At 39.6% G+C, this 23,981-nt stretch overlaps 1 protein-coding gene and 2 long non-coding RNA genes across 10 annotated transcripts in view; 2 read left to right on the top strand and 1 right to left on the bottom strand.

Annotated features, from left to right (window-relative positions):
- Positions 1-23,981, top strand: part of mast4 (microtubule associated serine/threonine kinase family member 4) — a 97,666-nt gene that overhangs the window by 3,864 nt on the left and 69,821 nt on the right. For all 8 annotated transcript variants that reach the window (XM_035991158.1, XM_031317404.2, XM_035991156.1 and 5 more), the window contains exon 2: positions 15,710-15,863. In XM_035991158.1, coding sequence (XP_035847051.1) covers positions 15,710-15,863 — 154 coding nt within the window. The remainder of the gene's footprint in view (positions 1-15,709; positions 15,864-23,981) is intronic.
- On the bottom strand, positions 6,561-23,740 carry LOC116062770. The gene is made up of 4 exons (XR_004108091.1): positions 23,730-23,740; positions 19,158-19,161; positions 18,519-18,527; positions 6,561-6,945 (listed from the first exon to the last, which is right to left on the bottom strand). It is a non-coding gene; the product is annotated as an uncharacterized LOC116062770 (long non-coding RNA).
- LOC116062769 lies at positions 9,627-13,805 on the top strand. The gene is made up of 3 exons (XR_004108090.1): positions 9,627-9,716; positions 13,538-13,540; positions 13,794-13,805. It is a non-coding gene; the product is annotated as an uncharacterized LOC116062769 (long non-coding RNA).

Genomic DNA, 23,981 nt, shown 5'->3' with positions numbered 1-23,981 from the left:
AATCTGTTGATTATTTTCTCAATCAATTGACTAATTGACATTGGTGGGTCCATAAAATGTCCTAAAATGGTCAGAAAAGGCCTATCATAGAGTCCAACAATCCAAAACCCAAAGATATTGAGTTTATAATCGTAGGAAACTACATTGAGGAGCCATCAAATATTCACATTGGAGAAGCTGAAACCACCACATTTTGGCATTTTTGCAAAAAAAAGGCTAAAAATTATTGACTATTAACCAATAAATCGACACATCATTGCTGCTCTACTTTATAAAATTAAAAATTAATTGATTAATCAAGATAATAGTAAGCAGTGGTGGGTGTTAAGAGGGGCTCTAGTCACGAAATGTATGGTACAATGGTAGATAACATCTAGTTTTTTCAGGAGAGAGTTTGAGGCAGTTCTGTAAATGACATCACTAAAATCGAGAATTGGTAAAATTGTCATTTTCACCAAGGCGAGTTTGGCAGCATGGGTGAAATAGGCCCTGTTGCGGAATAGGAAACTTATCCTGGACTTAACTTTAGATTGAAGGTGAGTTATGTGTTGCTGGAAGGAGAGGGAACTGTCTAACGAGACACCTAAGTATTTATACACCGCCACGTTTTCTAGTTCCAACCCATCGAGCGTGGTAATGCTAATCAGATGGCAGCAAACGATTGAAAAGCATGAACTTGGTTTTGCAAGAGCTAAGCAGTAGTTGGAGGTTTCGGAAGCAGTGCTGAATGGTGTTGAAGCTCTCCTGGAGGTTTGATAGCACAGTATTCAAAGAGGGGCCGAATGTGTACAGGATTGTGTCGTCTGCGTATAGGTGGATTTGAGAATTCCCAACAGCAAGAGCCACATCATTGATGTATAGGGAGAAAAGAGTCGGCCCAAGAATCAAACCTTGTGGCACCCCCGTAGAATCAAAAAAGTACTGAAGAATGCCCATAACAACTTGTCAGAGTGATGTCCTTAAATCACTTGTGTTGTCGGACCAATACTCCAAAATCGAAGGATATTTAATTTACTGTGACATATGACAAAAACAAGTAGAAAATCCTCATTTCTAAGAAGCTGGAACCAGAGTATATTTGGCATTTCAAAATAGTTGCAAATGATTTTCTTTCAATCAATTAATCGGCTTAATTGTTGCAGCTCTAGTCTGTTTGTTTAAAGCTGAGTTTACTATAGAGCAGTGATTCTCAAAGTGGGATCTGTTAAAAGTTTTCAGATATTATCATGATATACTGTACATTTTCTATATTTACAAAAGGCTTTGTAGTTCAACGAACAACACAACTCTGTGGTGAATAGCTGGGCCGACTGATCTAGTGTAAATTAACCCTTATTCTATGCTTTACCTGCATGTAGGACTATTACACATTGTTCTAGGTTTTAGATAATACTTAACAGACAGTGAGTTTGGCACACTGCTTGCCAAGGTACACAATCCATCAATGTGTTAATCATTGTATTACTTGTCTATATATGTCCTGCTGCTTTTGTATCCCCCTATAATTATAAAGCCTCTGTTCCCATACTTTCTCATCTCTACCTCTCATGTTGTGATAGCAGAGTACGAGAATTGCCGGTTGTGTTTTGCTTAATCCCACCATTTCCTATTTGGTTTTCTTGCATTTATATTTGCTGCAACAACAAATGCATATACCACAGAGGATCAGGATCAAGCTGTGTTTAGCCTTAAATGTTAGACTTTTAGCACTGTATGATATTTTAAACCAGTATTCCCACCATAGTATGATAAGTAATACAAACTTGTAGTGGGCAGGTCACTTTGGCATAGATCAGAGAACATATTACAGTGATTATTTCTTGTCTTTCTACATGCCAGGTTTACTTATTCAGTCTTGCAGGTGTTTTGTAGTGCAGTAATTACTTGACAATCAGGTGGCTTATCTTCAGTACAAAGAGTGAGCATCACCATCAACTAAATGACTTCCTCGCTGGTGGGGTGAGATGGAAAATGCATTGCATCATGCACTGCCAATGCCACCCAAGCATCCAAGCAAAACACGGGTAAAGTTAGTTTATAGGGCCTTATCATACCTGAAAGTCCAAACTAAGGTTCACGTTAATCCGGTTAGTTTTGGTTTCAAATTGCATTTGTGCAAGCACACTAAATAACTATACATAACATACTTGTGTATTAGCTCTTAAAAACCCACTGTTCATTACCTGGCAGCTAGCATAGTCTTTCCATCAAATGTATTGTACCATTTAAAGGTTTGTTTGCTTGTAACACTCTTTTCATTTGCTTCATTTTTGTGACATTGAATTTATTACACTGACTTTACATCCATTCATCTTTATCCACCACCCAACAGGCAGCTGCTGTCAACTGATAGATTCAACCCCATGTTTACCCATGCGTGTATAATACACTGAATGATGTGCTGTATGGAGCAGTCAAATCATTTACTGCACCTGCCAAATAGCAAATTACTTCCCTAAAAGCAAAATCAATAAGGTTAGAGGGCTGTAAAAAACACAACAACCCATATACAGAGATTAAAGAAATAAGTAAATGTCTCTACTAAAAGGAAATATCTTTCTCAGCACTTCCCTGCGGAGCAGTTTAGTTTGAACAAACCGGCACATTCTGCAGTGAGTAATGAGTTCGTTCAAATGAGAACTAACCATGTGTGACAATTGGCACTCAGCAAACTGCATTAACTGGATGATTTTAACAACTAGAAAGCTTTGTTGAACTAGAGCTGCTCTGTTTAGGTTAGCAGGACACTCATTTATCTCACGAAAGACATGTTCATTTGGTCTCTGGCTGTGTTAAGAATTCAAGGACAGTTTCTGGATTCAGCTTTGATTACTAAAGGTTTTGCTTGGCTCATCAACATTATACAATAACGTTATATGAAGGAGAATCCATGAAACAGTTACAGAATCTAAACTATTTCTTTTTCTGCAAAGTAGTAAAATAAACTCAAATTGAATGAATACACATACAAACAACTTTAACGTTGTTTCCCTTTTCAAAACAAAATAGTTGTAAGCTAGTTGTATAAACACTAGCTTGGCCACAGGTAAGTTAGGTTGTAGTGTGGTTGTAGTGGGCGACTGAGCGTAGCGCCGCTGTCAGCCTCCTTTGCTGTTTGAATAATGTTTGTAGGTTGGCGGACGTATTTCAGCGAGGCAAGGCATCTTAAATCCAGTGTTTTAATCATTGCTCTGAACCCGTCTTTCTCAACGGTCTGTAGCGGGATCGTAGCTGGATTGCGTTCATAATGTTGCTCTGCTGCCTGCTTGAAGTGACATGTCTTTAACGTAAAGCCTGGTTCACACGGCAGGATAATTAGGCCGATTTTAGCCCCGATTCACCCCTTCCGACAATCTTAAGGATGCTCCGATTATCGTAAAATAATCTGATCAGATATTCCTGCCGTGTGTGGTGTGTTAAGACTGCTCTCGTCTGCTCGGAAGGACGTCGGGACCGCTCCGATCTCAAATCGGGGATATCCAACATGTTGGATTTTTTTGGCCCGATTTCTCCTCGTGTGTGGTGTCCCCCGGGGACAAACGAGCACGCAGCCTGTGGACTGTGGCGTGTAGCCAATCAGAAAGCGAGGTGACGAGGTGGCGAGGAAAGCACCGGGAAACAAAATCAAAACAGCCGGGGGCACGGCGCACCAGAAAGTCCGGTGGACGTCGGAGATAAGTATAGCAAGTATAGTCCATGCTCGCGTTGTCTCCACTTCTTTGACCATCGCCTTTTCTTTGGATAACGTTTTTTTTCTCGGTTAAAAACAAACTACAAACTATCGCCACTGCATTTTCTTCGTCCGCCATGATTGTTTACTCTGAAGTCACGTTTGATCTCGAGGGATTTTGCGAGATTTCCCGTCTGACCTGGGAATGCTCGGGAGTCAAATCGGTTTGTGTGTGATGTGTTGATTTTGCCGTGTGCTGCCATCACACACTGACGACCAAAACTGTTAGACCCGTGATTTTTTATTGCCGTTTGTGGGGTCTCTCAGGATTGGAAAATCGGCCGACAATTTTAAAATCGTCCCGTGTGAACCAGGCTTTAGCACGGTAACGTTACCACGGTAATGTTAGCACGGCCGAGTAACGTTAGAGCGACGGGCAACAACAGTGGCTAAATTATGTCCGATTTTTTTAGAAACAAAAAACCTTGAAACAACAGACGGCTCCTCTCTTGAGCATATGTTGTTCTGGTGTATCTCCGCAGCTATAATGTTACCCAGCATGCCGTTGGGTGGTGTAGCTACATTTGTAAATGTAAAATTATTAGTGTTAGATACTGTTTAAGTCACAAATTGTTATGTGCTATGGTGTTTTATCCTTTTAAAGAAAGTTAGTTGTGGGTTATTAATTGTTGTGTTATAAAGTTACTACAATGAGTGAGAAGGGTACGCAGTTAACAGGGGTCCCAGTGCTACGACGGAGGGGAAAAAAAAACAAAAAAAAACTGGATCCGATCCCCAATCCAGCTATTTTGTCAATATCGGGGCCGATATCCGATCTTAATATCAGATCGGTGCACCCCTAGTTTGAATCTGCTTCTTAAATACTTAATTGCCAGTCATTTTGCATTGATGTAGGGGCAACAGTAAAAACCAACGGGACCTTGGTGATACGACTAAGAAATTGGTGATTCTACCGGAGATTTTTTTTGTAACACAGATTTAAATTATGACATTTTGGTGGTCTTCCTAATTTAATTCCTAATTTTGAACAACCAAGTCAAGCTGTTTGTTAGTCTTTATTTCCTTTCTACCATCTGTTTCAATCTGACATAATCTTTGGTTTAGAGGGCCTGTTCCCTAAAGTCGGAAGGGCAACTGCCATGCATGGCACTCGTGCTCTTGGTGTATCAATATTTGCTTCTGTTTGACAATATTTAACTCTCTCTGCAATAGCTCTGTTCCTTTGCTGTGCCCCTAAATAAACAGCCATTTATTTAAGCAGTCTGCCAGTCAGGGTGATTAGAGTAATGTGTCCTTGTCAGTGCATGCTTTCTGGAAAAGTTTTAGTAGAATATTATTTACATTTTGCTTCTGGGAGATGCACAGATTTCTGGTGAAGAATAATAAATATATATATATATATATATATATATATATATAATGCAGTCTATTCTCAAAGCATCATTATATGCTACCTGTAATCTTTTCATGCTTCCCTTCTTGTAATTAACCCACAAGTGTGCAGTGTACAGAGGTGTTCAATATGCTTTAAACAAAGACATTTTTACAGTATCAGAACACATACTAAACCTACGTGCAACGATATTTGCTTGTGCATAAATCTTACAGCACTGCCTTTAAATATCATCATCATCCACAATTTTATCTGTAACAAAATGCCCTAGATATTTCACTCTGTTACAGACATCGAGATCATTGCCCGCCAGTTTGAAAACCGGAAATTTCAGTGTCTGATCCTCTTTGGTGCGTTTATGGGTGCGACAGATCAACACAACTCTTTTTTTTTTTTTTTTTTTTATCTAATTTTAAGTCTTATGTTGATGAGATATGATTTGCACATTATGAGGAAACTAACACAACAAGATTATTGAAGCAAACAAACAGCCCTAATTCACTCATTCCTGACAATATCCCTCTTACCCATGTTGCAGAATTAAAAAGGATTCTTGGCTGAATATGTCTTGCAACATGAAGCCGCTGTTTACACTTGTTGGGCCCAAATGAGATTGCTTTTAAAAACAACAGTATGTCTCATGTCATGGTTGAATCGGAGATGCAAAAACAACCCTAGTTGTTCCCAGATGCACATCATGTTTATAATTGTATCAGTTTTTCCCTGGCCTCCGGCCTATCGGTACACCAGGTTTTACAGAATGCATAAAATAATCTCCCAAGGCACTCTGCTAAAATGCAGGAAAACATGACTTCCTTGGTGGAAGACATAATGCATGGTTTAATTCTTTACATGCAGAAGATAAGAAATCCTAACATGGTCAATGGTATGAACTTGGACAAGGAAAGCAATCCTGTATTTTTCCAACTGTAGATCATGTCAACACAGGAAACTGAATTCCCCTGAGAACACACAAAGTTTAAATACTCAAAGCCGGAGATTTTCTTTAGTTAATGAAAGGACAGTGTCAGTGTAAGGAGAAAAATAAAGTGTCCATTGGGTGACAGAAATGTGAATTCGGAGCATAAAGAGGTATTTGAATTTGAGCCGTGAGACTTTTAAGCGTGCTGTTTTCCTCATGAGTAAAGATTCTCAGTGCAGAAAGCGAGGGAAGAGAGATTTGGGCCAGAGTGGAGTTCGGGGAGAGTTGAAGTAGACAGATGTTGTGTGACGAGGGCGACCAGAACATAGTTTGCTCTACTGCAGTTGACCCTGAGAAAAAGAGCAATGAACATGTTCCTTATCTCAAGACTTCATTGAGTACAGTTCACCAAGATGTAAGCATTGTATGAAATGACCATCACATTGTATAATCACACCATGCGTTTGTTTTGTAGGCTACTGAAAAGGAAATGGAAAAAAGGATTATCATGTCGGACCATGAGATCAGATGAAAAAAAAAAAAAAAGCAATCGCCGCAGGGTGGTGCGATGTCCTGTTGTGTTCTTTAACCCCCCAATGTGGCATAAGTAGACTTTATATTTCACAGTAACAGTTTTTTGTCAGATCTTTTATAGAACCCAACGTTTCCTACTGCACCTGAAAGGCCGCTTCATTTCACAGAGAAAGAGAGAAAGAAAAGAGATGAGCGAGAGACATCGACTGTGCTTTGTTGTTTGGCAAACATTTAGCTGTTTCACAAACTCCCGGACTTTCTTGTGGAAGCGATAGAGGCAGTTATGTAACTGTTTACTGTAAGGGATTCTCACACCTCCTCAAAACGCAGCGCGATGTGGGGTTGCGTTTCTCCAAACATTTTTTTCTGCTATTTACTCGCAATACAGGCGATAGCAAACCTATACTCTTCTAAGCATCAACAAAGGGCTCTCACTAACTTTCAAAGGTTGCAAACTTATTTCCATTCGGAAGTAAATCCTTCTGCTTTTACCCCTTGATAAGTGCCAGCTTGTTTTCCGTTGGAACAATTCGATTTATAGATTTAGATTTGAATGAAAAATAGATTTGAATGTTAAATTGCTAGCTGTTCCTGATTGGCTACTGTTAGTGTTTGTAATACCTAATTAAAGTTTGAATGGTACATATCTAGTCGTTCTGATTGGCTGCTGTTATTTAAATTGAATGTCAAATGGTTGCATTTTTTTAAACACCTGTAAATATAATTTCTATATTCACATGGCTTTTTTGATATCTGGGAAACTAATAAATATGTTGTTTGTCATTCAATGATATGATTTTTTGATTATTTGTGATAATAGTAACAATAATAGGCCTAATAGTAGGGCGTAATCATTAATATTTGGGGCAATTAGCCTACATCTTATTTGATGGGGGGCGGTTAGGGACCTGGATAATGTATAGGGGGGCGCTGGCACAAAAAAGGTTGAGAACCACTGCTTTAGACTAACTAAAATGGGAAAATGACTTGTTTTGATTAAAATGCCCTGTTGGTTGATGACACTATGTTAGTGAAATACCAACCATGAGTGAAGTTATGTAACAGCACCACTCTGCGGTCTGTGGTGTACTTTTACATGCAACAACATGGACATCTACAGATTTGGGCTTTCAAAGCTGAATTTTGCCATGTCTTTGTAATTCAGTGTAGAGGGTCTAGACTTTTTCATCAACAGGATATTTCTCCATGAAAACCAAACTAGGTGATAGGGGGGATTCTTGAAGTTGTGTTACTGTACCAATGCTCAGTTGAGTTTATGATTTTAGATGAGTGTGTTAGCATGTGTGAAAAATGTGATTTCATTATTACCAGTCTGTGTTATTCTCAATTGTTGGTTTGAATAGTATATGATAGAGTAACAATGGCAGGGAGAGCTTTGAGTGAAATAAAGGACAGCGATGACTGGAAAGAGGCAAAGTGTAAAAGCCTTTTTGATGTATGGCTTCTGTCTTCCTGTTTTACTGTAAATGTGTGCTTAGCAACCAATGAAAGACACTAATAACAATTTGTTCACACTCGTAAAAGGTTCCTTTCTCCAATCTCAGTATAATGATAAACGACACCTCTCAAATCCCTCAAAGGGAATTAATATCCTCAGGTGTGAATACGTTTGCTAATTCTCCCTTTGTACAACTGCTTTAGATTTGTTTTTTTTAATGAGGGAATCATGACTCAACTCTCTTCACCTTTGTAATTCAGGCGGCCATCAGTCCAAGTTGGGCTGATGGTGAGCGACCGTCACCCTAGTTTGTGTGGTGTGTCCCGCACCAGTCCAAAGCGTCGGCCGTCGGCTGAACAGCCAATCCATCTGATTAAAAACGGTAGTGATGATAGCAAACAAACAACCGTGAGAGCGCACACAGAAAGCTCTTCTCATTTTTCATCTCATCTGCTCAATCCAATACACATAAGAGCTGTCAAATTGGCCAAAAATTACATTTGAATGTTCCTTCTAAAAACACATAGGTTTGAACGATTGGAATAACAATTTTTGCACATTATGTCCATAAGATGGCAAACGTATATACAACGAGATACATAACTACTTGTGTAGGTGTGTTTATTTTAACAATAGCATTTATTTTAAAAGATCTACATATCTACACATTACAAAATAAACGTTAATAAACTAATATCCTATACCATGAAATTTAATATAAAGACCGTAATAGTCCTCCCTCTCTGTGCACCGTCTGCGCTAGGGCTGTTGGAACGAATTTCGAAAGTCAAATATAATTTGAATAGTAAAAAAATCAATACTATTCAAATGCTGAAATTACTATTCGAATGTGATTTCTTTTATAAATGTGTTGGCTAACGTTAGCAAATCTCCCTCTTCTCTCCTTGGCCTACTCACTTGTGAAAACAGAAAGCTTTTGTTATGTCACGTCTGATGAACAATGAGTTAGCGGGAGTAAGAAACACAAGGCATTGTGAGGTAGGGTAAAGGCTAGATCAGATCTGCTAGACGTGTCGACATATTTAGGTTTAGGCATGAGGAGTGTGGATTGGTTACGGTTTAGGGTAAGAATAACAGGATAAGCCAATCAGAGGCAGAATAAGGTGGGCCACGAGCCACGTCCTGTGACGTCGACACGTCTAGCAGATCTGATCTAGCATCTACCATGACGTAGGTCCCCCTTCAGGCTAATGTTGAAAGTTCCTCTAGTGGACAGAACGTGTAACAACAACCACATACTTATAGTGGCATTGACAATGCATAAGCCTGAGTAGTGTAGTACATTTTAATAACAGGCTGCATTTAAACATTACATTTTCGAATAATAATATGAAATTTGAACGGTATTATAGAGGAAGATTGACAGCTCTTGTCTGCACCTCTAAACAATTAGCCCCCTAGCAAGCAAGCTAGCATACTAGCCAGCCGGCCGGCCGGCCGGCCGGCCTCTAAATTAGTAGAATGTAACAACTTATGATTTCATTCACATGCTCTCTTGTCACATCGTAGGAAAGCACATTGCTTTCGCCACATGAGTGACAACTTTGCCCGGCTGTTTTTCTGTAACCAGTGTAGCATGATGGCATGTTTAGTGGGGGGCAGTGTGGTCCCTCCGCCTCGCTCCCACCGCAGGGAGACTTCTTTGCTGAGAGAACGGATGACAGCCCGGGAGATGGACAGTCTGGTTAGCCATCTGGTAGTGTAGACAGCAATAAAGCATGTGAATACCACTCCTACCAGTCTTCTCTGGCCTTGCACTGCCTTGCACTGTCGGAGTACTCGTTACTTGTCCTTGGGGACAATGTCCCTGTGTGCAGCCTTGTTTTTTTTGCTCTTTCAGCCTTGAATTTGCGTTGGAGGATACACAGTTCTTCCTGCTGCTCTTTTTGCTTGTCTTGTTTAGGTAGCTGTGCATGCTTGTGTATATACCGGTATAGAAAACGTGTCTCTTGTCTAAAGCTGATTGTCTTTACCCACCTCCAATGTATGCAGTTTTTGTAGTCTTGGCTGGTAAAGGTCAACAGTAGAAGCAAAACGTCTACTGAGGGTTTGCTCTGCCTTCTGCACTCTATCCACAGTATGTTGGAACCGTTCCCTATGTACATTACATTTTATTTCTTTGTTTTCTCATAATTTCTCTTGCACATTTTCTGACTTTCCTTTTCCTTACTTCCACTGATCTACTTTATTACATCTTGCAGCTAGAGAGCCAGATATTTCCCTCAGGAGTTGGTAGAAACCAACAGAGCTAAAAGGGAGTGAATATTGGACTTACATTCACCACTTGGTCCGAAACACGAATGCTAATGTTGGTTTTTAACTGCTGGATACTGTGAATAGGTAACTATTTTCTGCTAAGTTTGCCATATGAACTAAAACAGTGATTTGTCAGTGTTGTGCCCCCCCAGAGAAGCAGTCATTGCTTGTTTAATGTATTAGTGATTAGTATAATGGATTATTCTCATGTGTTTGTGAGTGATAGAGTAGGAAGGTGTGTTTTGTTTCCAGCTAAACGGATATTGTGGTTTACATGGTATCATTTACCACAGGGGCATCAGGGTTGTTTTTGTAAATATTAGACTCAGTATTCTTAATAGAAAGTTGATGATGCAACAGCACATCAATGTCTCCGGTTGTGACACATTCTATGCAAATTAAGGTTGCCTCATCTTTCAGTTGGTAAACACAATCAACTTTTCGTGTATTGCAATCCACCTTCTTCGTTTCTCTTGCTTGCTGTCTATTCTTTGCTTTGACAAAAAAGGGTTGTTGCTACTAGTCATTGTGTGTGAAAGGGTGGAAAGAGGTTGGAGGAAGTAGGGGCAGGTCAGGTTTGATCTTGCTCTAAATATCTCTTTGTGGCTCTCTGCTGCAGGGGAGGAATGGTAGGTGAAAGGGCACTGGCTTCTGCCCAAACGGCAATGTGTGTGCTACCCGCTGTGCACACAGAGAGCCAACTGTTATTGGCTTATACTGCAGCGCTACCATGTAAGCAAGTTTGCATTTAAAGTGCTGGCACCCACTTTTAAATCAAAGCAGATGTGTTGGACCAACAGAAATTTGACTAATATCTTCTAATAACTAGGGCTGCTCCCTCTTAGTCGATTAGTCGACTAATCGGTCGTTTTGGTCTTAGTCAGCTAAGATTTCTTTAGTCAATTAGTCATGTTTTATGCTTTTTTTCATGCTGAATGCAAGAAACGTACGAGCACATCTCTGGTAAACACAAGAATTAAAGTGGTGCTTTTGCATGACTCTTTGCAGAGAAACTCAGATTTACAGATCTGTCGATTAAATCAACTAATCGATTAGTCGATGCAATTGAATGAGTGTTAGTCGACTAAGAATTTCTTCAATCGAGCACAGCCCTACTAATAACAGCGCTTACTGTCAGGTCTCTTATAAATTGGTTTACTGATTACCCAGATGATCTTTTAGAATTGGTTGATATTGATGGCCAAACTCAGCCGACCAAAAAAATCAGATGAAACTCTGGCCAGCTTTGGCAGCCCTCCACAGTTTTTACAGGCTCATATTTTTGTTTTGGTGCACCAACTGAGTCAGGAGGATGAAGGCAAAAGGTTGCAAGGAATCCAAGGCTTATACAGTTTGTTTGTTGTCTTGGGTTTAAAATGGTCAGATTGTGCTGTATGCCACCGTACCGGTTATTCTAAGTAGGCAGCAAAAGTATACCTAATGGCCCTTTGAAAGGCTGCATCACATACTGCTCCTAAAGTAGCGTTGTTTGTCTTTTTTATATATTGATTCATTGATATTTCATGTTTGCATAGTCAAGTTAAAAGCAAATGTCACCAAAATATATTGCACGCCTCTAAACTTCAGACTTTGACCCAGTGCACAGATAGCAAGATGCAATCGCTGATTTTCATACTTGATTTTATCAGTTTAAAGTCATCTGCTGGTGATTATTAATATTATGTGATCTGCATATAAAACAACTAAACAAACAAAACAGAAACATTACATTTCTTCTTATGTCTTTGTTAAATGTATGCAATAATCCAAACACAAAATACCTTAATGAAAATACTGCACAAAGTTCTCACAGCAACAGCCTTGAAGGAGAGAAGATGAAGAAAGACAGTGAATTACAGCCACTTCTATAAAATGCATCTAATTTTCTTTGTGATGTAGAAACCTTACACATGGTGACACTACCATGTACTATGACCCGATTAAGCTCTGCTTAATCGGGTCATAGTACATGCAACATGTATCACTGTGGTCCATGGTGTTCAGGCATAAAGACCGTAACGACCTGTCCTGAGAAAGCTGCTTCCGTCTATAAAGGATGTGACTGAATGATGCAGGAGCTGATTGTTTCAGATCATAACTCTAAGCTGATTATAAAGGCATTGCTTGGTTATTATCTGTTAGCTTTAAAATAACATAACAGTCTGTCCATTCTTTTATCATTGTGATTAATCTGAATGTATTTGCCTTTATGTTCTGTACCTGAAGACAGTTGCACAGCTGTTCGTAAGTTCAAACTCTGTTTAGTTATCGCTTGAATGTTTAATAAATAGAGATTTACACGTCACTAAATGAATATGGGTTGCACCACACAAACTAGTTCCTACCTAGATATTATTTGCTACTAAATATTTAGCCCGGCGTAAATGCTGCACAGCTAACTGAACCAACTGACAAAACTGAGCTTTTTGCACAACATGACAGTCATTATATTCTGTAGAAAATTATCATTTAGTCATATAATTGCAACTATGGGTTAAAAACAATGTTGATTCAATTTCTTTTTCTTCTGAAAAACAAAAGTGCAAATCAACATCTGGCTATCACAGCTCTTTATCTCAGCCTCAACAGTGTTATTGGTCAAATATTAGAAGGTGGTTGTGTGAATGTCAGTGTTTCCCACAGATTAAAAAAGAAATTTGTTTTCATAACAACACGCTGTTGGATGCTGTCCTCCTCTCCTACTTCAATGCCTAACAAATCTATCTATCTCTCTCTCTCCCTGACCCTGTCGCAGAAAATACTGTTCAATAGGCTACTCATCTGGATTGAAGCAGCAAACATTCAGTGTAAGAGTAACAAAATGACATAACATTATTTATAATACGTTTATTTTATTCACAGCTGCTACCTAGTGTTTTGTTGCGACTAGTTAACTTTCTAAAGCGGGCAAAATCGCTTGTTTGCTAAGAGTCAGTCGGGACTCCAACATTAACGCAATGACAACATTGTATTCAGACTATAAAATATTTTTATAGCACTTTTTAATGTGTGATTGTGTAAAGGTGTTCACGAGATAGATACCAACCTTTCGTGAACTTGTGAATTTCGCCAGCCGTCTTCTCTCCTTTATGGAGACAGACGCTGTGTGTGTGTGTGTGTGTGTGTGTGTGTGTGCGAGACGCAAGTGACAGAGAGACGGAGGAGAGCAGGGAAAGGAAATGCAGCTGAACGTGTTTTAAATAGCATTTAAAAAAAATAAATAAATAATGAACATGAATAATGAAACGCAATGTGCGGCAGCCGGTGTTGATAGTGCGGCGCACCGCCACACATTAATCTATGTGCGGGAAACACTGAATGTTTTTATTGAGCCCAACTACAGCCCAACTCATACAGTTTTAACAAGTTGCAGGGGCATCTTTGCAATGTTGCATAAACTCTTCTATTCAAAAAATAAGCTACTCCTGAGTAAGCGACTTGTTTGAGGCTTACACTGTTCTGCACAGATGGAAAGTTTTCACTTCTTCACACGTCTTCTTTTTTATTACCGCATTAGGTTATATAATAAAGCAAATGTCTTCTGTGAGTAAATGCATTAAATTAAGTACATGAAATGTGACCATGTACTGTATATGCCAACTCAATAGAAATAGAGTTGATGTCTGTGTTTAAACATAGCTGAGAGGTAATTTATGTTCCACCATCCTGCTGCACTATTCCTGTTTCTTTTCCTTTCTTCATGTGTGTGTGTGTGTGTGTCTCAGTACCACTACTACAGGTCACACCGAGGATTGTAGTTACAGTGAGGAAAATAAGTATTTGAACACCCTGCTATTTTGCAAGTTCTCCCACTTAGAAATCATGGAGGGGTCTGAAATTGTCATCGTAGGTGCATGTCCACTGTGAGAGACATAATCTAAAAAAAAAAATCCAGAAATCACAATGTATGATTTTTTAACTATTTATTTGTATGATACAGCTGCAAGTATTTCAACACCTGTCTATCAGCTAGAATTCTGACCCTCAAAGACCTGTTAGTCTGTTAATTTCAGACCCCTCCATGATTTCTAAGTGGGAGAACTTGCAAAATAGCAGGGTGTTCAAATACTTATTTTCCTCACTGTATATGCACAGAAATATCACATTATAGTATGTTTCAGAGAAACAATGAACAACATTGTTGCGGAGCTGTGGCATGTCAGTGTCATGAGATCCTGATTTTACAGTGTATTTGTGCGGAGCTGCAAACAATTGCCTCAAATTATTGTACTTATAAGTGATGACTGAAGATCAACTTTATTGCATACAATTATGTGTTTCTATAGTTGGGACCATGATAATGCATTACTTAAATTATTTTTTTCTGAGTCTGCACTGTGTCACTCCTACATTTTGCAGTGATTGAGAGGTCAAGCCACCCCACAAAGAATTGGTCTCAGTTGTCCTGACTTGTACTGGGATCATGAGTCCTCCCGTAGAGAAGCAGAGTGTGTTTCCTTCCACAGAATGCTCTGAGCCATGTATATCTTTGTGTTCTCAGGAAGGGCCTCTTCCTCACCACCGGGCATTGTTATGTGGTCTGAGCTTCTTGCAAGGTCATTATCTTCTGAGAATACAAATGGGATGGTGCAACCTGTTGTGATGTGTATAATGCATTTCTTAATTGTCCATATTCCTTCATGTAGACAAATTACTTTTCTCACTAGCATTGTATGGGAATATGTTTTGCTACTGCTCTCTCTGACAACATATCTGTTTTAATAATCTGCATACTGTCATTTGGGAGCCTGGCCTATTGCTTAGTGTCCTGTTACTCATTCAAAAGTCATAACAGCCATGGGTGTGGCAACATTACAAGTCTTGGATTGCGAAAGTGATTCATGAACTACATTTTGTTCCAAACTATAAGCTGAACATAATCTTCCTTGGAATCCCCCTCCTAGAGATCATTCAGAAAGTTGAGTCCTCCCCTCAGAGTGGTTACCTGCGGTTTATATATTTGCAGCTTTAATTTACATAGTTCGGTACATCAGGCCTCCTGATGGCTGGTTTTACAAAAATAGACTTTGACTATGGATCAGATCAAATCTCACTGCTGTATGTTTCCAGGTTGCTGTGGTCTCTAAAAACCCTCTCATTACTTGCATCACAACAAGTTGGCAAACCACTATATGAGCCATGTTCTTACCCTTTTTTTAATTGTCGTTTGGTGCCAATCGTCAGCAGGTGTCACTGGTGTCACTTGTTACCACGGAAACATGGCTCTGATTTCTGGGTTAGTCTGGGTTTAGGTTGGCTGGTTAATTGGTTAGGAGAATACAAATTTAAGCTAGGCCTTGCAAGCTGAAAGTTGGGCTTTCTTGTGCTTTTTTTTTCATTGAACGAAACATTTATATATGGTTATAACAAAAACTTCAAGTACCATTAAATATCTTTTTTAACCTAGTGATTGTTTTCTATTTTTTCCTCTAGTTGGACAACATCCTTTACCCTCCCTCCGCTTACCTCAGGAAGTCCAGTAACCCCGAGTTGACTCGGGGATTAAGTCCTGCTCTCAAATTAAAGCGACATCTCAGTGACGATGGAAAACATGTTCGAAGACGGAGTCTCGGAGGTGGTCTCACAGGTAATAATTTCATTCCCATTTTAGGTTCTCGCAAGTATCCGGGCTGCTTTAGACTACCAGATTGATGGATTTATAAGTAACTGATTCCATGCCACTGTTTTACTGTTGGGTTTGGAAAGTTGCCACTATAACAGCTGCCTTTTTCATGATCCACGTGAAAAACGGTTTGTTAATCATTATCACATTAATGGCCACAAACCAACGGCCATCTATCACTTGTAGAATACGTGGATGCTCCTTAATGGAGAATTAATACCCCTTAATGGGTCTAAAGAGTAATTTCACACAAATCAAAAACACGTTGACCTCTTACCTTTAGTGACATCCAGCCAGTTTTATGTGGGTATCTTTTGTTTTTTTTTGCTGTGGTTTCGAGATCTCACTGATTTGTGCCACCATCCCAGTACAATGGAAGTGAGTGTGGTTTCATTCAAAGCAATGAAAAATGACTTGGAAAAATAGAAGAGAAGAGAATAATCAGAATAATCCACAGATCCTGTTGTGAACAGTTTAGTGTTTCCTACATTTTTTTAGAGAAAATAGTTCCCTAAGGACAGGCTTTGAAGTAAAAAACTCCCCTTCGAATGTATGACTGTTTTCAGTTTCAGCAAGTAGTGAAAAACACTTGCCATCTGTCACTTAAACCCGGCTTCGAGAAGAAAGCAACAATGACAGTGTCACACTTGGCAGGACGCAATTCAAAAGTGCATCAGAGATACATTTTATTAAGCAAATAGGATTGCATCATCATCTGTTTTTTCTATCCAACATTTGCTACAGATTTAAAATCACTGAAAACATATTTCATGAATGATGGGATAACAGTTGGAAAAAGGTGATGTCACATACTTCAGAGCACCAATCAGGATATAGCAGTTTGAAACAAACTGAGATGACCGTTGTGGGGTTTGAGCATGGAAGTCGTTTAATGGATTAAACTCTTAAATAATAACTAAAGATATTTCTTCCCCCAAATTTCAACTTTGACTGCTTAATTAGCCATGCATATTTAATGTTAGTGAACAATACTTGAAATTAGAAACCATGTTTACAAGGACTTTGAGCAAAAACTGCACAATCGGGTCGTTCAGGTAATTCTCTCAGCAACTGTTGGCAAAATTGACCTATAAGTGTACATGCATCACCAGAAAAAAACCTATTCTTAGATGCATCGCGATTCTCTCTTGTAAGATTATGTCTTGATGCAGAAAAGTCAATAATTGGAAATTTTAAACGCAATTCTTGAGATGCAGCATCGATGCTACTTCTTTAGTTTTGGTGTGGATGGCTGAGTGTGAGCAACTGCAGATGGATACAATCTGACTTGCTCTCCCTGGCTTAAAAGCTAGTGTATGGAAACATTTTGTCTTCTATGAAGTTGAGAGAAACGGGACCTGGACTAAGAGCTTGGGAACACAACAAACATGAGAAACCATATTTTATGTTTCTTGAATTAATGAAAGATAATGGAAGTAAATTCATCTTTCATTTTTTTTAAATTGTGAATCATTACAAATATGCTTTGTTTTAAAATAGCAAGTAGTCACACAGTGACATGAAATAAATCATGTATAGAAATAAAACATTATGCATCAATAATCATTTTATAATCTCATCGTAGCTAGGGCTGGGACGGTATGGATTTTCCTACTGCGGTTGAAAAGCAAGAAATTCACGCGGTATACTGCAACCCCCTTACGAGAGTAGCGTAAGTTAGAGCAAGAATGACAGGGTGCCTTAAAGGTGCAGTAGGCAAGACTTATAAAACTAAGATAAAAAAGGGAAAGTTCTCTGCGCTTCTGCAGACCACAACAATCCGGTGCAACCAAGGCTGGACAAAAACGGTATAACGTGACAAAAAATAGCCGGACAGATGTCTTCTTACTTGATAATTTTATTACTTAAGGTGCAAAACAGTGACTAACGTTTCGATGTAGAGTTACATGTAACTTGTGGAGGGGGGGGGCTTAGGGGACCGTTTTGGGCTTTAGCGGAAGAGGGGGAGGGACTGAGAAGTTGTCGATGTTCAAATTTTTTTGGCTAAGTCCTGTATCTTCGCAATCCTACCTACAGCACCTTTTAAGTGAGTGACGTCAGTGCCCGCGTGGTCGCGCAAGGAGAGCGAGCGTTAACGAGAGTAGCGTATGAGTGCCGCTGTGAGGAAAAGAGAAAGGAAAAAGAGTTAGCAAAGTTGATGTAAAGTGAGTTAAAAGTGAACAATAAAACAACAAGCTAGAGCTTCTCAAGACACGGTGGCTTTATCTATTGTCAATACTGCCGGTAAAGTGAATGGCGTTACCCCCGATAAACATAGGCTTAAACCTTACAACATATGTTGCAGCCATAGACTGTATAAAAAGTTTGCAGCACAGTGTTTCCATGTCAGCTCAATGTGAGTCTTTACTGAGTTTTGCTGTCATTTAGGGACACAATGGTTTCTCTCATTTCAGTTGATCCATTCCACAGACAGTTCAGAAAGCTCTTTTGTCAATAAAGTAAAATATAAATGAAGTAGTTTGCCGACAATGCCGAGTGCAGCTGAGCAGACAGAGAGCAGAGAGGGCGACTCGGCAGTTCGCTAACTTGTTGCTCTCTCTACCAATATAAGCCACTCTGTTTTAGGCTATGAAACGTGCATGCATGCTGAAATTCAACCGTTCAAACCTTTTTATCGGGATAAAGCTATAAACTAGCGCTGTCAAACGATTAATTTTTTTAATCCTGATTAATCGCATATTTTATCACATGATTAAAATTCTATTATTTTGCATTTCAGAACAGTTTTTAAGTACATATTAACAATTGAAAGCAAGTTTTACCAGTGTATCTTGATTGGGAATCAAATGAATGCAAAGAAAGTTACTTTATGAACTTGATTTTAAGATTTGTAATTATTTACTGTAAACAAAAGAAAAATGTGTGAATCTGTCATTATTGCACAATTCCTCCAAGTACCTAACTAAAAAACTAAAAATCCCTATCCTTACCAGAGTCAATATAGTGTTTAGTAACTCGTAATAATGTTGATTACTCACTGATGTCCAGTGATCACCGGTTAATAAGCAGCTCATTTCTGCCGTGTTAACACAGCCCATCTCCACTCTTACCCAGCAACAGAGAAACAGGCTGGATAGTCCGGTACACTGTTGTTTCCACAACAACCAAAACACAGCAGTCTCTGAACTCGCGTTGGGAGTTTTGTTGAAGTTGGATGTAGTCCAGTTTTTGTCTAATGAGCGGACACTTGCAAGCAGGATTGATGGAACAGGTGGCCGGCTAGCGTTAGCTTTCCACCTAGCTAGGTTATACTCCAGCCCCCGTTCACGTTTCACCGCTGAGGATGTCCCCCCGTGATCGCCTGCTCCGGCCGCTGCCCGCTCCGGCCACCGCAGCTGCTGCTGCTCGCTCCGGCCACCGCTGCTACCCGCTGGTCAAACTAACCTGTACGGCGGGCCACAGCAACCTCTTATTTCCGAACATTCATCTCTCCCCCGCCCCCCCGAGGGCCGGTGGTGTAGCATCACGTTAACTGTACTATGCTTAGCTCCGTAGGTGGTAGCTCAAGCTTGACGTGCTTCGGTGATATTTTAATTCGGCTTTACACAATGTGCATATGGCTTTCGACTTGTCTACGAGTCGTCCGGGAGTTTTGGAAAATAAAAAGCGCCATTCAGGATTTCATTGCTGCTGTCTTTCTCCATCATGCCTGCAGCCTGCAGCAGCAAGATGTGTTACGAGGAAGTGGCAGCTTGATGATAAGTAACAATGCTGCAAAGGGTCAAAATAGTAGCCTGTTAGGCACGACGCAAAGCCGAGTGAAGTGTAAAATAAATTTAATAAATGCCGGCATCCGATTTAAAAAAAATTAACCACATCGCGTCGGCCCTTAATCGCATTGCGATTAACGCGTTAACGCTGTCAGCCCTACTATAAACAGAAGGAAACTCCGCTAGCTGCTGGGCTAATGTGCAGTGGTAAACACTGCAGCTTGTTAAGCTAGTTAATGTGTCTACATCAGCTGTGAACATTACACAGGTACTCTCGCATATAGGCCTAATAGTCAACACGAATGGAATGTTATTATGTCACATTGCGCTCCCCAACTTGCGAATGGTCGGATTTGAACGAAGTTTTGTTTAGAAAACCTTGAATCCATGTAAGACACAATGTCATCAGACACAAACCATGTTGTTAGAATCAATGAATCCATGTCATTAGACACAACGTGCACACGTGCAGGCCAATGTTTTTTTGCGGTGATGACGGTGACGAGCTCAGACCCACGGTAGGCGTAACATGACCGCGGTAATGCGGTAACCGTCCCAGCCCTAATCATAGCCCTCTGAATCAAATGGTGCCCAGAGATTCCCAAACCTATTGTTTTCCATACAAGATTGGCTGAAGTGTGGACTGTGTTTGAAAATGTAGGTTTTGAATGTCTACAGCCACACTTAGTCTCAGGATATAAGGAAGAATACATGAGCTAACAAGCTTATCACTTGTTTTTTTACTGTCAGTGGCACTGCTTTATGTGTGTGCTATGATAATGAAACAGACTGCGCTCCTGTGATGAGGAATGTGTAAAGTCAGCAGAGAGATATCCTTTTGGAATTGTACAATTCAGTGTGTGATGATTTGAGGGTTTAAGTTGGTAGATTTGGTAGCAAATCCTGCAGAGGAAACTTACTTGGCGAATACAAACTACCTGAACAGATTTAGTTTTAGTTGGAATTACTATATGACTTCTCAAGGTCTCAAGAACATACTGCACATCAAAGTTATATCCAGGTTCCAGTAACAGGGGAAAGAGAAGAACATTGCTGCATGAAAAGAGTTAACTATATAGTTTTATTCTGCCTCTGGCTAGAGGAGTGTGTGTCTGGCTCACATGAGCATAGATACATTCCTGTCTCAGGACAATTACAGATTTATGGCTCATTTATAGTGACTGCAGCCTTGTTTGCTTCCATTCAGACCCCTATTTTTCCTTGTGAGGACTTTCACCTCACTGATTAAAATGTTGACCTTTTCACAGTCAATGAAAGATTGTGTTTTCATCAGGTGCAGCTTTGAATGAATGCATTACTCTGTACTAATCGGTCTATATAAAAACAAGATGAATAAACAAACATTGACCTGAAGCAAGTCAACTTCCATTGATCCAGTTGTGCTACTAAAGCAAGATGAGTTAGATTGGGTTTTCTTTCTGGTATTGATTTCAACATAATTGTATTTGTTATTTTATTTTGTGTTATAGTATAGCTAGTTTGTGCTTGCAGCTGGCACAGTACCTGAGGGCACATACTGGAATGGTTAAGACATGCTTTAACATTATAAATAACACAATAATTTATTATCAAATGATCAAACTTAAAAATTGAAACTTAAATAGTCAGACAAGTATATGTTTGAGCCTAAGCATGCCTATAAATTCACTCATGTCATGTACCAGGAAAGTAAGGGACAACCACAGACTTTAATGCTCAAATGTTGTAGTTGGGGCATCAAATGCTGTTCCTTTGAAATTGTGAAATTTGAAATCCATATTATACACTATGTTATAAGACTAATACAATAACATCTTTATTTTGGAATAAAACAACTTCTCTCAGCTTATAAATACATTTAAAACAAAAGTGCTTGTGTTTTAACCCCCCTGAGGAATGAGGAGTTTTCTCTCTGTGAGGGGATGATAGTGTGATAAATTTAAAGTTTTAATGGTTTACAACCCTGAGTTTGCATAACATGCCTGGAAGGCCAGAGAGCCTTGTTTACCCTTTGGTGAATTTGGCAAGGATAAGTAAGCACAGATTACCTTGGCTGAGAATATAGAATGTCCAACTGAATGAAACCCAGTAGAACAGTGACAGTGTGTGTAGAGACTTTTGATTTGTTTGTTTATTTTTCACATTATGATTCATGCAGCAGATGTGTGCTTGAAACATGGGGCATCTGCACAAGGTTGGGAACAGAGTGGTCTGACATTGCAAATAACTGCGTTGAATCAAAAAAAAAAAAAAAGCATTGCTACCTCCTGATACCCCCCTTTCTAATAGTGTTGGGTACTGCCTGAAGAGAGATTTCCTTAATGCTGGGATGTGATGGGCTTTAGTGAGGAAAGATTTTGCCGGTAAGGAAGGAAGGACCACAATTTTCCCTCCTCATCCTGTTTGGTCTCTCTTTAATCCTCTTAATTTCACTACAGTGATTACAGTGTAACTATGAGTGAACTGTAGAACAGTATATGTCAGATCCAGGTCCAGAACTGAGCCTTATAATTTTGTCAGCAGTGGAAAAGACAATTGCAAGAATAAACAGAGATTTATTTTCATAAGATTTGATAAAATGTTGGTAGTGTGTATCATCTGCAGAGGGGTGAGAAAGAAGACTGACGGCTAAAATGAATAGAGGCAGTGTTAACTTTTCAGTCTCGGTTTTTGTGTTTTGAAAGTACAAAGGCTAACTACTGCAACTTCAAGCTGTTTACGTCTTTTTGGGGGCATTTCATGCCTCTTAATTGAGACAGAGTTGATAGTAGAGAGTTGACAGGAAATGGGGGAAGAAAAAGATAGGAACTGAAACGCAAGAAGGGTCTCCGGTCTCAAGCGGTCTCGATGGCCTAAGGCAGCCATCGGTAACTGGCGGCCCACGGGCCACATCCGGCCCGTCAAAGCTTTCAGTCCGGCCTGCAGAATAATCATGAATTCAGAAAATGTGAACAGTAAAAAATGTTCTGGTATTTAGCATTTCAAGCATTTACAGCAGGTAACATTACACAGGTAGAGCACAAACCCAGCCCCCTGTATTTGAATCTCTATTTACATTCCGGGATTCTGTAAAGCGATGCCCTCGCTCCACACACACAGCTGAGCCAAGAGGTGTGTGCGTTACAACACAAACTACCTGACTGGGAACAATAAAGAGAGGATTAACAACGGCCGCTGGTGCAGATGAACTAACACTAAGCTTGTTACTGTAAGTACGCTAAAATAAAACCTTCGTGAGTAAAAGTCAATACTTATCAATGCACTCACCTGTCTACAGGCATAAACATGTAGGAAGCGATATTTCAATCTGTTCTGTCTGCACAGTCCACTCTTGTCCACCGCGCTGTTTTACGCAAACACAGCTCTACTCTGCAAATAGCGAATTTTTACAAACAAGCTAAAACAAAAGCTGTCGGTTTGTTGTCTAACTGTTTATCTTAGTTTGCCACGAATCTTGAAATTTGGACAAAATCTTGTAAGCTTAACTGCTGGCTGAACAAACAATCCTCCGCTTGAGCGGTAAATCTATGCATGTACAGTATTAGACCACAATATATGCATGTGGCTACTTAATGTCCACGTGAATGACGCAATCGTTATGTTCGCGTTCTTCATTCTTGTTGATGATGCTGGTTGTATTATTTTGCAACACCATCGTTTCATTGCAAATGAGGCATACAAGACGAATGCGTAGCCTGCTTATCAGTCCATTCATCATTAAAGCTTGGGTTTTCCACATCAACTTTTGGCTTCAGGCTCTTTGACAGTGACATTTTTACCTGACAACAGGCCTTTCACCCATATCTCTGATTTGTCTGATAAGTCTGGTATTGTGCCCATTGATGGCTCTTTCCGTCGGTTGGAGGAACAGTCGACTAATCGGAGTGGTGGAGGTGGGATTGAGAATGTCAACGTCATCTTCCTGCATAGCTTGCTATATATATACAGTCGTTGCTTGCTATCTAGCTACAGTACATCTTTGGAAAAATGCGACAGAAAAATAGACACAATAATGTGGCGTGGATGAGATTAACACAGCTTTACGGGTGGTTGTAAGTCAATTTTGAGAAACTCTTAAGACAACTAAACAAGAAAACACATTCTTCAATCGAACCAGGACGTAGCCAACAGCACTGCAAAAAATAGCTAAATCGATCGCATTAAGTGCAACTCTAAATTAACTTGCATGTCTTTAAGACAGCAATAGTGTTGGAAATCTGCATTTTCAGTTCATGTTTTGCTCTTCGCAGGACAGTGAATTTATAACCCAGCCTTATCCAGTTCATAAAAGCTTAACACATCCGATGATGTTTGGCTTTAGGCCATCTGAACTTGACATATTCCCTTTATG

Source organism: Sander lucioperca, chromosome 14 (assembly GCF_008315115.2).
Source record: "Sander lucioperca isolate FBNREF2018 chromosome 14, SLUC_FBN_1.2, whole genome shotgun sequence".
Lineage (NCBI taxonomy): Eukaryota > Metazoa > Chordata > Actinopteri > Perciformes > Percidae > Sander > Sander lucioperca.
Note: the sequence above shows the minus strand (reverse complement) of the source record. Positions and strands in the feature narration are given on the sequence as shown.